This window comes from Balaenoptera musculus, chromosome 9 (genome assembly GCF_009873245.2).
Source record: "Balaenoptera musculus isolate JJ_BM4_2016_0621 chromosome 9, mBalMus1.pri.v3, whole genome shotgun sequence".
Lineage (NCBI taxonomy): Eukaryota > Metazoa > Chordata > Mammalia > Artiodactyla > Balaenopteridae > Balaenoptera > Balaenoptera musculus.
Genome location: NC_045793.1, coordinates 91,259,004 through 91,275,160, shown reverse-complemented (window position 1 = coordinate 91,275,160; position 16,157 = coordinate 91,259,004). Strand labels below are relative to the sequence as shown.

Below are 16,157 nucleotides of genomic sequence, written 5' to 3'. Positions count from 1 at the left end.
ACCAGAATAGGAAATCTGAGTGTGCATCCCTTTTAGTGAAGTGTTGAGTTATATATTTATTTCAGTTATACACAAAGGCACACACACACATGCACTGGTGGTGACATTTCCTAATGTGTTTCTTGTGGGTTGCGGTAAAAAATACATGAAAACCAGTATCAGAAAATGTTTTTAAATCATGAAAGTACAATGTAAAGAGATGTTGAAAAATTATTGACTCTGGGGTTTTTGTCACCTTTTGAAAAAGGTGCACAGAAAAACTACAACTTTCTTGAGTAGACTCTGATTCCAGTGTTTATCATGCTCATCATTCTAAAATGTTCCTATGTTTATACTACTTAACCCCAAAGATACCACACTGAATTAAGGAACTAGGGAAAACTTTAAAGGTAATGGCTCAAAGAATGGTTTTCCTACAAATTTTATATTTTAAAAATTCCTACAAAACATTATTTTAGTTCTCAGTTAAGAGTCCCTAGAATTATGTTACTTCGGCATACACTGATAACTGTACCATCTTAATATAAAATAAATTAATTGGGATATGTTCTTTAATTAATAAATTACTATGCCAACATATTAGGGCTGAATTTAAATGAACTGATATGATGGAGAAAAATACCAGTGAGGATATAAGTCTCTAGGAAATTAAACATCCTGTTCTCCAATTTAGTTTACTACAATTTTATAAGGGCTGTAATTTGGACTTGTACTCTTAATCATTTTTATAAAAAGAGAAAAATTTTCAAGATAATTAGTAAAAATATTGAAATAATTTCCAAGTCTGGTTCTGCATCAGAATCAGCTGTTTTTTAAAAAAAAAGGTTTATTCTAACATCCCAGACTTTAATGACTCAAAATCTCTGCATATAGCACTCTATAATAATCTCTATTTCGTAAAAGCTCCCTGAGTGATTCTGATATATAATCAGGTCTGGGAACCAGCTGCAACACCATTTTATGAACAGAGTTTACTGCAAAACAGAGAAGACTAGAAATAGGTTAGCAATTTAGAAATTAACCGTAATGAGCTACACGTCTCAGGAAAAACTTTCTATTAGTGCCCACCTCTTCACACCCACTGTGACATATAAATAAAATCCACAAAGTCCCATTTCAAATGTTTTCATCCTAGTCATTTCAATCAATCATTGCCCCTCTGAATCACCAGCATGGTCTTGTAGATCAGTTAATCCCCCAAGGCTAACAGTGACTTAGTCTTATTTACAAAGTTAGACTATTCTACAAAGGACTTTTCTCTTGAGATTTGCTTATCTTTACACCTGCACTTATGTGGCAGAGCTCCAACCTGTTGGTCTTAAAAGAAAAATCTCTTTTCTACTTGGCTTTTGCTGAAAGTGGGCTAGTTAGGTGAGCTGCTAAGAAAGCAGGTTTGAAGTATTAATTATGTTAAATATTATAATTTTTTAAAAACACCTATTGCATTTATGCACATCCCCAAGGTGATCATCACAAACTGCCCACTTTCATAAAGCTTGAAACATGTACAGATTAGTAACAAAATCTCTGAAAATGCTTAATCCTACCTGAGAACATAAGTATCACACGCCCTGGGAAATGCTGGGCCTTTGTCCCTAGTTCAAGGTTCCTTCCAGGGCTGAGAGAACTATCAGTATTCAAAGGGCAACCCGCTAAGTGTGTGACCTTGTTCCAAGGACCTGCAGGGAGAAGGCTTCCTTACCACGTGACAGTCTGACCCTGGCTGGCAACCCTATCAGGATGATTAAATTTTAAATGATACCTTCCTTAATGAAAGAGATAGAGACCCGCGGCTGCGAGGGCAGGCAAATGCTTCCTAGGGGCCAAGTCCGCTTGGGTTTGGAGTGTTTATTTTGCTGGCTTTGGGTATTCAAATCTTTGATAGCCCTTAAGACATTTCAGCTCCCTTCCACCTGAAACAATTCCAATTTTGCTTCCACCACTTAAAAAGTGACTCATCACATTTTTAATAAGTAAACAGCAACTACCTGGGTCTAATAAGAAGAAATGCACAATATGTCTTGTTTCTCTGATCAAGAGCTATTTTTATCAGTTGGATCCACGTTGGAGTCAAAGGCTGAGTGGTGGCTGAATAATGTGTAACTTCTCTGAAGCTACAGTCCTTGGGAAGGAGATTGTTAGCAAACTTCCTGTTACTTCAACCTCGCCTCCTTCCACGAAAGGATTTGAGAGAAATAACCGAGTAAACGCATGTCAAAACTATAGGATGGGATGTTTTCAACAATTTTAAAAGGAAATACAAGTATTGTCAACACTCCCTTTAAATCAGGGCTGTTTAAAGTGTGTCCTGGGCACCGGCAGCCACTGGTGTCTCCTGGGAGCTGGTGAGAAATGCAGAATCACAGGCCTCATCCCAGACCCGGTGAATCTGAATCTGCATTTTAACTGGATTCCCAGGTGATCCCTAAGCACCAGATTAAACACAGTCCAGAATCAGCTTGCCTTGGGTCGGCTACTCTGCATCCTAAGATCATCTATGAAAAGAATCTCCCTCCCCTACCAACCCAAATGTTTGGAGTTTTTTTTAATATTTATTTACTTGGCTGTGCCAGGTCTTAGTTGCGGCACATGGGATCTTCGTTGCAGCATGTGGGATCTTTAGTTGCGGCATGAGGGGGTCTTTAGTTGCAGCATGCGAACTCTTAGTTGTGGCATGCGGCATCTGGTTCCCTGACCAGGGATCGAACCCGGGCCCCCTGCATTGGGAGCATGGAGTCTTGGCCACTGGACTGCCAGGGAAGTCCCCCAAATGACTTTAAACCAACTTTTAAGTCTTGTAGAAACAGCACAATTAAGAAATTTTCTTTAAAAGCCCAGGTCTGAGAGTCCCAACCCCGAGAGTCTGATTAAGTTTGTCTGTGGTAGGGCCTAGGTGAGATAATTTTTTTTTTTTTAACACCTCCAAGAAATTCTGATGTGCAGCCACGTGAGAAGCACAGGCACCAAGTATTTTTTCTCCACACAGCTGCTTGGCAATGCAAAGTTGTTACCAATCAATTTATACAGCACGGAGAGACTCAGCTTACAGTGGTTTCTCAAGCATGCATGAGAATCACCCAGTGGGCTTGCTCAAATACAGACCGCTGGGCCCCATGGCCAGAGTTTCTGAGTCAACGGGCCTGAATCAGTAAGTGGGGCGTCAATTTGCATTTCTAGCAAGTTCCCAGGTGATAGAGATGCTACAGGTCAGGGGCCCACACTCTGGGAACCACAGATGATAATATTTACCCCAGATAGGTATCTGAAAAAACAGCATTGAAGCCTTTGTTTGTGTGGTTGGTTGGTTTTTAAGAGTGGGTAAAAGAGGAACATTTTGGATCTGAGTGTCTTTCCCACGGCCAGCAGGTTAAACTCCTGACTCAATTTGGGAAAAGAACATGAAGTTTTAACTCAGCAGTCTTAGTGTCCAATAGTTCAGCATCTAGTAGTTGCTTAATAAATTCCCTGATGACTGATGATGATCCCAAATAAATCTACCTATTAGAACTAAAATACTGTAGCCACCTGGCTTCTGTCATCATGATTTTTACAAATGACATTCAGGTCAAATAAATACTTCACTCACCAAGCCCCACAGAGCACCGGGAGAGGTAGCAGTGATTGTAGCTGCTCTGGGAGTATTGTACATTAAGGCCAGTTCGCCAAAACTCCCACGATTGTCATAGTTGCCAACACACCTTCCAACACCATCACATTTCACGTAGATATCAAATGTTCCTCTGTTGCACATGTGAAAAAGAAGACGCAAAAGTAATTCAAGTAAAATCTCATCACGATAAAACATGAGCCCTGGGAAATACAACCTCATTCTTTTTTTTAAAAAAATCATTTATTGCTTAGTCTTATGGCTGGGACATCATAACACATTCACCCAGTTAAAATTTTACATGTCTAGAAGGGTGAATAGTGACCTGGCCCAGCCATTCAGTTTCCTCCCAGATACGCCACTGCTCCCAGCTTCTTCTGCATCCTTGCAGAGATCCTTCCGTCGGGGAACAGCGGGAGCTGGGTGGGCGCAATGAGAGCTGTCCACAGGCACAGTAAGGTAACACGAGTCCTCCCTGAGACTCAGGACACACCCAAGGGTGAGAGCCGAGGATGGGCTCTTATTTTCCTTTCCCCTCTGATGACAACAAGTAATAAAAGGGCATCAATATGTGAAAAAGACACCACCAGTTCCAGACAAGCAGGAAGAAGAGACCATCCACGGGACGAGGGTAAGGCCCATACATGCTCCTGCTGTCTCATCGTCTGGGGTAAATGAGACTAAACAGCAAATATTTAAGGTATTGAAATAAACGATATAAATATAACTAAGACTGCAACCAAATGCAATATGCAAAGACAACCATCTGAAGGAATGTGTGTGAATCTGCTGACTGCAGTGATCTCTGAGTATAAGAATTGTGGAGGATTCTAGGGATATTCACTACGTAATTAAAGAGTTTTTGTTTCTAAAACGAATATGTATTACTTTTGAGATCAGAAGAAAAGAATTTTTTAAAAGAATATAGCTCTAACAATCTGGTCAGGCACTGCTGTACAGTACTTACAGGGTCCTTTATAATCTACAGGAGGGGCCGGCAAGCTGAGGCCCAAGACTGGCTGCCTGCTTCTGTAAATCAAGTTTTATTGGAAAGACAAACACAGCGGCGCTTTCTGCATTCTCTGTAGCTGACTTGTGCTATGACAGCAGAGTTGAGTAGCTGCAACGTAGACCTCATGGCCCAGAAAGCCTGCAAAATTTACTCTCTGGCTCTTTATACCATCTGGCCCTTCATGTTAGACTGACCCCACAATCTAAAAGTGGTAGAAATTCAGGCTAAGTATCTGATCCTGGTCTTTTTACAGTCGTTCTGTGCTTATCTTTTAATTGGGTTTCTTTTTCTAGGCAAGTAAAACTGTCACTGCGCTGCATATTATCCAGATCCTGTATTTCTGGAAACTGCATTCTTCTTGTGGAGAACTGTCTTTCCATGTACTGTATCTTAGCAGAGAACTCGGTTTCAGGGCTTGCTGAAACACCCGTGAGGGCAGACAGGAGAAACTCTTTGGCTTTATTCTGTTGGCTAAACTCTCTAGCAAAGACAAAACAGGGAGTGCTTTTAAGATTAAGAAAGGATTATCAATGGTAAAGATACAACAAAAGCAAACACATAAGATATTAGAGACAAAAGATATTCATGAATAAGAATAACTGGCTTTTAATATAATTCACGGCTAGAATGGCTGTTTCAGGGATACCCTCTGGAATTTGTTTCATGAATAGTTATTTTTCAAGTATAGATTAATTTTTCTATTTATACTCTTTACACATTTGCACTAAAACTGTTTTCTATGTTTTCTACTTTGAATAGGATAAAATACACAACAAATGAGTTGACGAGAAGTACAGTGAGATACTAGTCCAGCTGAAATCATATCAGTCTAAAAATCTGCTAAAATACCGTGTGCTGCCTTTTCATATAGATTTCTCCCCTGAGAACATGAGGCCCTGGGCAGGGCAGAGCCACGAAAAGAGCACACACAGTGGCCAAGAGACCCGGACGCTGGGTCGGCTCCACACTCATCATCTGGGTGACCTTCGCCGACTCGCATCACTTCTGTGGGCCTGAAAACTGTCATCTGTCAAAAGGGTGACAAGGATCTAACTGAAAAGGGAAGGTGCTATATACAAATGTAAGGCGTTTTTATAGTCAAAATACCTACTAAAAGAAAATTATTCCTGTACTACCTTTGGGGTTCGCATAGACCCCTACAATTCAATACGATTCAACAGCTGAGTGAATTTCTGAGGTGTTTCGTTGATGAAAGCTGTTAATGGTACCAGAATCATGACTTTAATTTACATGTGGGACAATTCTAAAATCATAGAGTCCAGCCCCAGCCCTGGCTAGTGCAGCTCTCCCGGGTCACCACGGACTTAGGGATGAGGGACTGAGGGACTCGGAGAGCATGTGCTACTGATGCATGAAAGGTACCACCCACAGAGCCCAGATCAGGGAACGAGGGCTAAGCAGACGGGGGCGGGGGGTGTGATTTTCTGCGGAGCCTCTGAGTAGAACACAACTTGGCCCAGAGAAGCAAATGTAATCCGACAAATCAGGCTGGGAGATGATCTGTGTTCCATGCAAGCAGGGCGGGGGTTGGTGGTGGTGGGGTGCTTGGGGAAGCCAAAGGTCTCATCAAGACCTCATCACCATGTTACAGAAGTGCAGAAATGAAGACCCAGTCCAGGCTGCGCCCCCCTTTTACATCTTAGGGTTGTTACCTAAGTATTGCTAAAAGCACCCTGTTCTTTTTTTTTATGTTATTTTATTTTAATTTTTAATAGCTGATTTTAATTTAATTTTATTTTTTGATACAGCAGGTTCTTATTAGTTATCTATTTTATACAAATTAGTGTATATATGTCAATCCCAATCTCCCAATTCATCCCCCCCAGCCACCCCGCTTTCCCCCCTTGGTGTCCGTCCATACGTTTGTTCTCTACATCTGAAAAGCACACAGTTCTTTGATGAAGTCAAGCACAACTTAAATTTCTGAAATTAGATTTTCAATATAAATGCAGGCCTTCTCACTTAAATAATTTCTCTACAGAGTTTTTAATAGACAAATATAATAATGCATGAACAATTTCTGGAAAGACATGCAAATTACTCTGCTGATTAGATGATGCTAAAGCAGTAGGAAGAGAGACTAACTTCTCACCTTAGGCCCCTCTGAAATATCTGAATCTTTTAAATCATTAGCACGTTTTACTTCATTAAGTAATGACAGAAGAAACTTTTTAGAAAACATAATAACAGACTGAGTTATACGGATTCAATATCCCAGATGTTGTAATATGCTGCTATTCTCACAGTAACAGCCATCTCTAACTCTGTAACAGGCATCACTACCTCTCAATTAGAAGTTAACAAATGAGGAGGCTCCCAGTAAATGACAGATTTCTAGATTAACCAAAAGTCACCAGTCTTCCATACACTATGCCTCTTTCCATGATGTAGCACGGTTTCACTGCATGGGTTCACTGTAGGTGTGTAGGGCCAGTTACACAGGAATAAGGGTCAAGAGGCAATAGCAATTATCGTACATTAATCTGTCAGTCGTTACAATAACCACTGAGATTTTCACAAAAGGTTCATTACATTTCAGCAGCGAAGTTACACAAAACTTACCTATCAATTACATAAAAGTTGTCGCCATCATCACCTTGATCAATTACATGTTCTCCTTCCTTGACCAATTTTTCAAACATGGCATCTAATACTTGAGACATCTGCTCCTATTTTTCAAAAAAGAAAAGACAATCTTGGTTTATCTAGAACATGTTTAGCTTTATATTTAAAGAAACATAATTAGCTTATACTTCTGTGAACAAGCTCAAAGAAATGGAAATATCATCACGGCCATTAAGTCTTGTCAAAAAAAATACACAGAATAGTCCTCCTTACCACATACAAACCAGATGATTATATATTTACTCTCATATTCAGTACCTGAATAAAAGTAATTACAATTAGTCTATTTCAGAATGTTTGCAACTATCACCACTTTAATATGAAAAATTAACTACCAAACCATCATATACCTTGTGAAGTATAATCTTAGCAACTAAAATGATCAAGTTAATAAAGAACTACTGCAAACGTCTTTTAAAGATACCTAAACTTTTACAAAACTTCCCTATTTTGGTCATCACTAGAATTTATATAGAGATTACCTAAATATTTAGTGAATTTAAATCCTGACTCCAATCCTTCTTGGTTTAGCACCAAAACCAAAATAGAACCAAACCAACAAGAGCAAAACCAAAAAAGACTGTAGCAAATATTCCATCACTATCTTTTCTCACTAAGGTTCTCTTCAAGAAGCAACCACACACCTCCCTAGGACAGATTTATTAAAACTGAAGCCAGAAACATCAAACCTATCAGTCAATAACTATTTAAAAATTTTTATTCTAAAAGCTATAGAATTTTTAGAATAGAATTTTTATTCTAAAAGCTAAAGTGTGCTTTTCAAGGCTTAAGGATAAACCTCGGCTAGTGAGAATAAACTAGGAGGCAAAAGAAATCTTTCCTCAGAACAAATACAGGAACAATTCAAAAACCTTTGAATAGTTAAAAACAAATGGATACGGAGAAACAGTATGGTGCACAGTAACAGAAAAGTCAGAAGTCATAAGAAGGCTTCAAGTCACTCCCAGGCCGAAATCAATTACTATTATAAACAAATTAAGGAGCTGAAGACAGATTAGAGGGGGAAAAAGATGCAAGTGGAAAACACAGGTTGAAGAAACAAAATATTCTGGATCAGAGCATGAACAGACCACGTGTGATTCTCTTCTTTTTGAGACGCCATTAACATTTCATAGAGATTATCAAGGTACGACTCCACAACCATGAGAATGGGAAGGGGAAACTGGCAGAGAGACTTCTAGAGCAAAGGGAAGTTAAATGGGGGCAGGGAAAGCATGCAGCCCAGAGAAGGGCAGGTGGGGCTGCAGTGTGGGGGGGCTGACCACCTATCAGAGCTCCAAAGGCTCCAGACTGGGAAACACCCGGTCCGGTCAGGATGGGACTGAGGCACAGCTGAAACAGGTAGACCGATTCAAAATCCTCCACGATCGGTTGATACCTTCCTTCCAAATGCCTCAACCCTGAACACAGAACACCTGGCAACCAAATATTAACCCCAATTCTTCCCAGACAAAAGATCAGAGTCAGGTTCTTGGGAGAAACTAAATAAATGAGAACTAGAACAGCTACTGTGAAGACCGGTGCCCTGGCACAAGGACCTTCACTTGCTGGGATGAGGGGTTCCCCCATGTAAACAGCTGGCCCCCTGTCACTCAACCAGCAGGACACGGGTGGACAGCCCTGCCATACTTATTCAGGGCTCCACATCAGCTTTCCGTGGCCCCTCTGATAGCCTACAAGACTAAGATAAACAGCAGTATAACACCAAATGAGCTAGAAAATTCAAGAACAGTGACGAGCTTTCAGAAAATTCTACTTTGTATACCCAGAGATGTTCAAGACAATGTTATATCCATGAGATGAAAAACAGGATATTTAGAAAAAGGGCCAATCACAGAAAAATGGGTAAGTTGAAAACTGAAAACATGATTACCAAAATTTGAAAACTGAAAACATGTTTACCAAAATTTTTTCGTCCTTTTAAATATTTTATTTTTGAGAGCAGTTTTAGCTGCTCCACCCCCTACCCTGCCACCACAGTGACCTCAGACACACCTGACTGTTACTTTCTCTGCTTAAAATGCTACTGTCTATAGTGTGTGTCCGCTGCTACGGTGCGGCATGCCACGTTGCTCCTTCCTGACATGGCACACACGTCTGAGCCCCACCACTGGAAGTTTTAGCTTCACAGCAAAATGGAGCGAAAAGCATAAAGGGTTCTCATAAACCCCCTGCCTCCCCCCAGCCTCTCCCCTACTGTCAACATCCCCACCAGAAGGTACATTTATTACAAGTGATGAACCTACACTGCCATCATTATCACACAAAGTCTGCAGCTGACATCTGGGTTCACCTTTGGTGCGGTGCTGTACACTTGGTGCGTTTTGACAAATGCATAACATGTACCTCCTATTACAGAATTTTCTTGTAAAAGAACTAAGAAGGTAAATTAAAATAAAAACTTCAAAGAAAGTCGACAGACGAAAAGACAGGAGTTCCAGACAAAGAGATATTAGAGATAACAAAGGGGAGAAAACAATCAAAGAAATATGGGATGAATTTTCCAGAACCACAGGATATAAGTTTTCAGACTGAAAGGGCTCACTCAAGGGCCCGGCACAATCAAGGACCAGAACCTCAACACCCACACGACAGTGTGGTTTTAGAACATCAAAGATACAGACCTGACCTGCAAAGCTTCCAGAAAAGGGGGAAGGAACTCTTAAAAACACAAAAAGGATGTTCAACTTCTTTCAAAATAAAGAGGAATGCAAATCAAAATTGAAAGGAGATACCCTTTTTCACCTGCCAGATTCAGAAAGATAAAAATGTTAGACTAACACACTGGTGGAGATGGTGTGGGAAGGAGGGTTCCTCCCGCAGACGGCTGATGGGAATGGGTCTCAGAGGGTGCACTGTCAACAGTCGGTATCATTTCAAACGCGCTACCCGTCACCTCACTCTTCCTTGTCTAGGAAGTTATTCTGTAACACATTTGTCAAATGACATGTGCATGGGCATTTTTCACTGCAAAATGTGCATTGTAATAGCAAAGAATTGAAAACTCAAGTTTATCTACAGGGCTCTGGATAAATAAGTTTGATACATCCATGCATTGGAAAGCTATGCAGCTATAAAAAAAAAAGTATGGATTTTAAGACCCCCTATCTTTTACTGGAGTTGCTGACAAGCGCGAGAACACTCAAAGAAGGGCAATCAGGAAATCTGAAACGCCGCTGTAGGAGGAACTTCAGCGAGCACATGCTATCTGCTGCCACAGTGATGATGTCGGTGATTCCAGAGGCCAGGACTGGGACTGCTGGGTGGAAGTTTCTGGAGGTTTTGGAACAATGTAAAGACCTGCCTAAGAAGGACAGCTGTCTAGCAGTGACAGGGCAAAGAGATGAGCTCCCTGTTCCTGTCAAGACAGGCTCCCATCTTCCACATGCTGTCAAAAGGGCTCAGTGGTTTTCAAACTGTTTTCTGGAAGCCAGGGATTTTGAGGAGGTGCTTCAGTGATCGATTCTGTAAACAGTTGATTTTTTTAAACCATTTTTTAAAATTGAAGTATAGCTGATTTACACTGTTGTGTTAGTTTCAGGTGTACGGCAAATTGATACAGTTATACATATACATTTCAGATTTTTTTCCCTTATAGGTAATTACAAGCTATTGAATATAGTTCCCTGTGCTATATAGTAGGTCCTTGTTGATTATCTATTTTATATATAGTAGTGTGTATATGTTAATCCCAAACTCATCCTTAAAGGGTGTTCTAACCATTAAATATTAAAACTAAAGTAAATCAACATGTTCGGATGGATTATATATACATTTTTTATGAAGTAAAATTTCATGTCACATAAAGTTAACCATTTTAAAGTGGACCAGTGGCCACAAAGTTGTGCAACCACCACCTGTACCTACTTTCAAAACATTTCCACAAAAGGAAACTGTGCACCCATTAAGCAGTCATTCCCCATTCTCCCCTCCCACTAGGCCCTGGCAGCCACCAATATGTTTTCTGTCTCTATGGATTTACCTATTCTGGGTATTTCATATAATGGAATCACACAATATGTGATCTTTTGTGTTTGGCTTACTTCACTCATTATAATGTTTTCAAGGTTCATCTATGTTATAGCATATATCATACTTCATTCCTTTTTATGGATGAATAATATTCCACTATATATATACGAACACACACCACAATTCACTTACCCATTCACCTGTCGATGGACACTTGGGTTCTTTCCACCTTTTGGCTATTGTGAATAGTGCGACTATGAACATTCATATACAAGTATTTATTGGCACACCTGTTTCAATTCTTTTGGATCTACACATGGGAGTGAAATTGCTGAGTCATATGGTAATTCTATGTTTAACTTTTTGAGAAACGGCCAAGCTGTTTTCCACAGTGCCTGGACCATTTTACTTTACCACCAGCAATGTACCAGGTTCCGATTTCTCCACATCCTTGCCAACACCTGTTATTTTCCTTTTTAACAAAATGATACTCATCCTAGTGGGGGTGAAGTGGTATTTCATTGTGGTTTCGACTTGTATTTCCCTAGTGACTAATTATGCTGAGAATCTTTTCATGTGCTTATTGGTTATCTGTATATCTTCTCTGGAGAAATGTCTATTATTCAAGAACTCTGCACATTTTACAGTTGGGTTGTCTGTCCTTCTGTGGTTGAGTTCTAAGTGTTCTTTCTATATTCTGAATACGAGGCCCTTCTATAAAGCTCTTCTAAGAGTTTTATAGTTTTACAGCTTACATTTAGGTCTTTGATCCATTTTGAGTTAATTCTTGTACATGGTGTGAAGTAGGAGTCCAACCTTGTTCTTTTGTGTGTGGATACCCAGTTGTCCCAGCACCATTTATTGAAAAGACTATTCTTTTCCCGGTGAATGATCTTGGCATTTTTGTTGAAATCAAATGGCCATAGATATATGGGTTTGTTTCTCGACTCTCAACGCTATTCCATTGTTCTGTATGTCTATCCCTATGCCAGTAACACACTGTTTTGATTACTGCAGCTTTGAGGTAAAAGTTTTGACATTGGCACGTGTGAGTCCTTCAACTTTGTTCTTCTTTTTCAATATTATTTGGGGTGCCTCTTCTTGTATATACAATGTTAATACATTAGACAACAGCAAAACACAATGTGTTTTCATGGTTTAGCTTTATAATACATAAATGCTACCAATTTAAACTTTTATAAAAATAAATACTGATAAAAATAATATTAAGAAAGAATATGAAAACACTATAAATATAGATAAAGTGTTAGGAAAAAAAAAAAGAACTGGGCAAGAACTCTACGTGTAGAGTTTGCTGCCACCAAAATTTTAAAAAGAATATACTTGTATATACATAGAGTAACCCTAGAAAAATATGCATGATAGTGCTAAAAGAACTTGGCTCCCGAGAAACTGGATTGCTGGGAGACAGGGATGGAAGGGAGATCTCCTTTCACTGACTACTCTTTTGTTCCTTTTGAATTTTTGTAAATTCTATATGCATACTGATTTAAATTTTTTAATTAATTAAAAAAGCAAACTCTCCATTTAAACAGAGAACATAACATTACATCTTTATGTGGGTAAGAAAAACTTTGAGAAGAAAGATGGTGATGGGTTTGCAGGACATGGCTTTCATCCCCTCCCTGGGTCCCCGTGTGAGCTCTAGCACCTATGTGTGAAACAGCAAGCAGCCAGGGCTGAAGATGAAGCCAATGGGGGGCAGTAAGACAGTGCCTTCTCGATGTGGTGCTAATTGGGAGTTCATCAACCCAGGCGACATACGGTCACCTATCAAAATTATGAAGTTTGATTAAATAGTTTACTAATATTTTATTTTGCTTATTATTTATATTTCAACTCATTTAGAGCAGACGGGGTGGGGGGGGGACTATCAGCTTTATTGATTAGCTAGCTCTAGCCCTGAATGTCAAATGGAGAAAAAGATGAAATACAGTGCTATAGCAAATTTTTTTTTGTTATTTTGGAATTAGCTGCATTTTAAAACGTTATCAAGCTTAAGAATTTGTACATGGATATATGAAAAAGTAATCCCTGATAAAATACAGAACAACTATTTCTTTTAGAACTTCTCTATGTGACAAGTGTCTGTTCTAGTCAATCAAAATGTAATTTCCCCATAATTATGCACAGAGTGAAAAGAACATAGGAAATATTTAATATGCAGAGGCTTATCTCGGTGACTGACAGCTACTGTAGGAAATCCACATCTTATTCGCCTACAGAATGTAAATTAGAGACTGAGCTCAGTAAAAGGGCTTTGACTCCCTTAAAAAATAACAATTTACTCTCCATTAATGAAAGAGCCTATCACATAGCATAAGAAGATTATTTCAGTTTGCCTAAAATTAGAAATATTTCAGAAGAAAAATGGCCTACTGAGTCGAGCATTAAAATATTCATGAAAAGAACATCTTCAAAGAGGTTAATAATTATAAATGCTGTGCTCAATGTATGAATATACAGAACTCCAAGGAAAAATGTTCTGAGGTCTAGGAGATGCTAGATTTTCAAGCTAAACAACGCCTTTAGGAAAGTCAAGTGAGATAGTGGATGCAAAGCCAAGACTGTTCTTCTTGCTGGTTAGTAATTACTGCTTCCCCTTCCTCCTTCCAAGTTTTTCCATTTCAGGAAAAGGTACCACCGCCGCAGCCAGACTCTGGGGGTCATCCGAGACTATTTCTGTCGGGTCCCGATTCATTCGGTCAGCAGGTACCAACTTCTGCTCGTCCTGAGTATTTTATGAAACCATCCCTTCCCCCCTCCTCCTTAGTTGGGCGTGTTTCTTTTCCCTGGACCACAGCATGGCTCTTTCCTGGATCCATTTCCTGGCATGGATCGCGGTGCGGTTTCCTCACTGAGCTCCTTTCCTTTGTTCCTGACCTATCGTCTCTCGCCTTTAACTCCACCCCCTACCCTGCCACCACAGTGACCTCAGACACACCTGACTGTTACTTCCTCTGCTTAAAATGCTACTGTCTATAGTGTGTGTCCGCTGCTACGGTGCGGCATGCCACGTTGCTCCTTCCCGACATGGCACACACGTCTGAGCCCCACCACGGGATGTCTTCCACTTTAGACTCCAGCGTTAACGCGCTCTGTGCTTTTCGTTCGGCTGGCGATTTCCGACTCATTTTCTGAGGCTCATCTCAGGTGGCCTCTCCAGCTTCCTGGATCCTCATGTGGGGCTGAGAGACCCTCATCCTCTCATAGCGCCCTGACCGTATTACAGCATTTATCATGTTTTACCAAATTGCTTTGTATGTGTATCTGAATCCCTCACTAAATGATAAGTTCCAAGAGCACAAGAACCATGTCTAAGTATTTTTGTGGCATCCTACGCTTCATACAGGCCCTGGAACATAGTGGGTGGTCAAGGAATTGACCTGAAAGGAGCTGCTATATGATAGGCAGATTATATAAGTGGAATATATAATTCAATTTAAATGCATTTGGGTTATGACAAAAATTGTATACGATAAAAAACTAGAAAGCTGCTTAAAATATGAACTTAACTTAAAATCTTCAATCTGCTATGTTTGGGGATAAATTTCTTATTCCAGGTGGTTATTTGCTGAGAAGAATTAATTGTTACTTATTTATATTCTGTATCATTCTTAGAAGGATTTAAGATAGTAGGGAAATAAATCAAGATGGTATGAGCTCGAATTCAAAAAAAGATCTTTTGGAAACAACTATGTAAATATATTTACTTCCTCCCTATAAAACATTCAGTAATGATAACTTATGAACTTGGTAATTCATCAATGGGCTTTTTCTTTTTTGTCACTATGAACTGTGACCTTTAAAATATATATATTGAAGACCTTCATCAGAGCAGTGAAAACTAAAAAAAGGCTAAAAAAATGCCTATGTTTATAAAAATAACCATTTTAATTTAAGATGCTCCCTGCCAGAATATACCAGGAAAAGTTTTTTTTTTTAATTATTTTAAATGCAACCAAAATTTTCACAATGCTTTAAAAGAGTTAAAGTTGAAATGGCAAGAAAAATCAATGTAATTTAGAGGATGGAATAGAATAGGCAGCATGCCAGGAAATTATAACTGGCAGTGATTTCACTCATGCCTGTTCATCACTTACTGTTTGACTACACAGTATCACTGTTTGGTCACTGCTGAAGCATTAAAATACCAGTTGAATTGAATAGAGAAGCACGCAAACAAAATAACATATGGTAGTACCAAAATACTGACCTCGAACGTTTTCACATTGGGCTCTGGTCCTTCCTACTCAGAGGATGGTTGTGGGCTGACAGCGTTGCCATCACCTGGGACCTTGTGAGAAATGCAGACTCTCAGGCTCCACTACTGATCTACTCAACCAGAATCTGCATTTTTAACAAGATCCTCTGATGATATACAGGCATATTAAAGCTTGAGAAGTACTGTTTTTGGTGACCCTGAAATTCTCCCACACAAAGCTCTGGCCTGAAAATAGAGAACCTTCTTGGCTGAAGCTTACCCCTAAGGATAAAACTAAGGATTAATTTCACAGCTGTCTTCTGTGTGTATCTGAAGCAAAAGAATTAAATACTTAGTTTAGTTCCAATAGCAAAATTATCATCTTATACACACACATAAAGTTGTATCTTTCCACTAATAATTATTGGTCTCATTCTGGTGGGAGATCATTAGAGGTCATAGTTTCATGTCCTTTATTTCACAGAATCATTATCATTCTAGATAAATGAAATCTGAGATTACTTGGAAGCCCATCAAAATTTAACAAGTTCCTTTTAGTCACTTATTCTACTATTTAATACTACCAGGAAGATTTTCCATTCATAAACGAAATTCCTAAATTTTCTATCTTAATCCCATTTCTTATTCTTCCATTGTTAGAGAAAACTACCAGC

General features: G+C 39.4%; 1 protein-coding gene across 1 annotated transcript in view; it reads right to left on the bottom strand.

Moving 5' to 3' along the window:
- PRKAR2B (protein kinase cAMP-dependent type II regulatory subunit beta) overlaps nt 1-16,157 on the bottom strand; it is a 112,433-nt gene that overhangs the window by 16,382 nt on the left and 79,894 nt on the right. Inside the window, exons 5-6 of the mRNA XM_036864000.1 lie at nt 7,203-7,309; nt 3,587-3,740 (exon numbers count right to left, since the gene is read on the bottom strand). Coding sequence (XP_036719895.1) covers nt 3,587-3,740; nt 7,203-7,309 — 261 coding nt within the window. The remainder of the gene's footprint in view (nt 1-3,586; nt 3,741-7,202; nt 7,310-16,157) is intronic.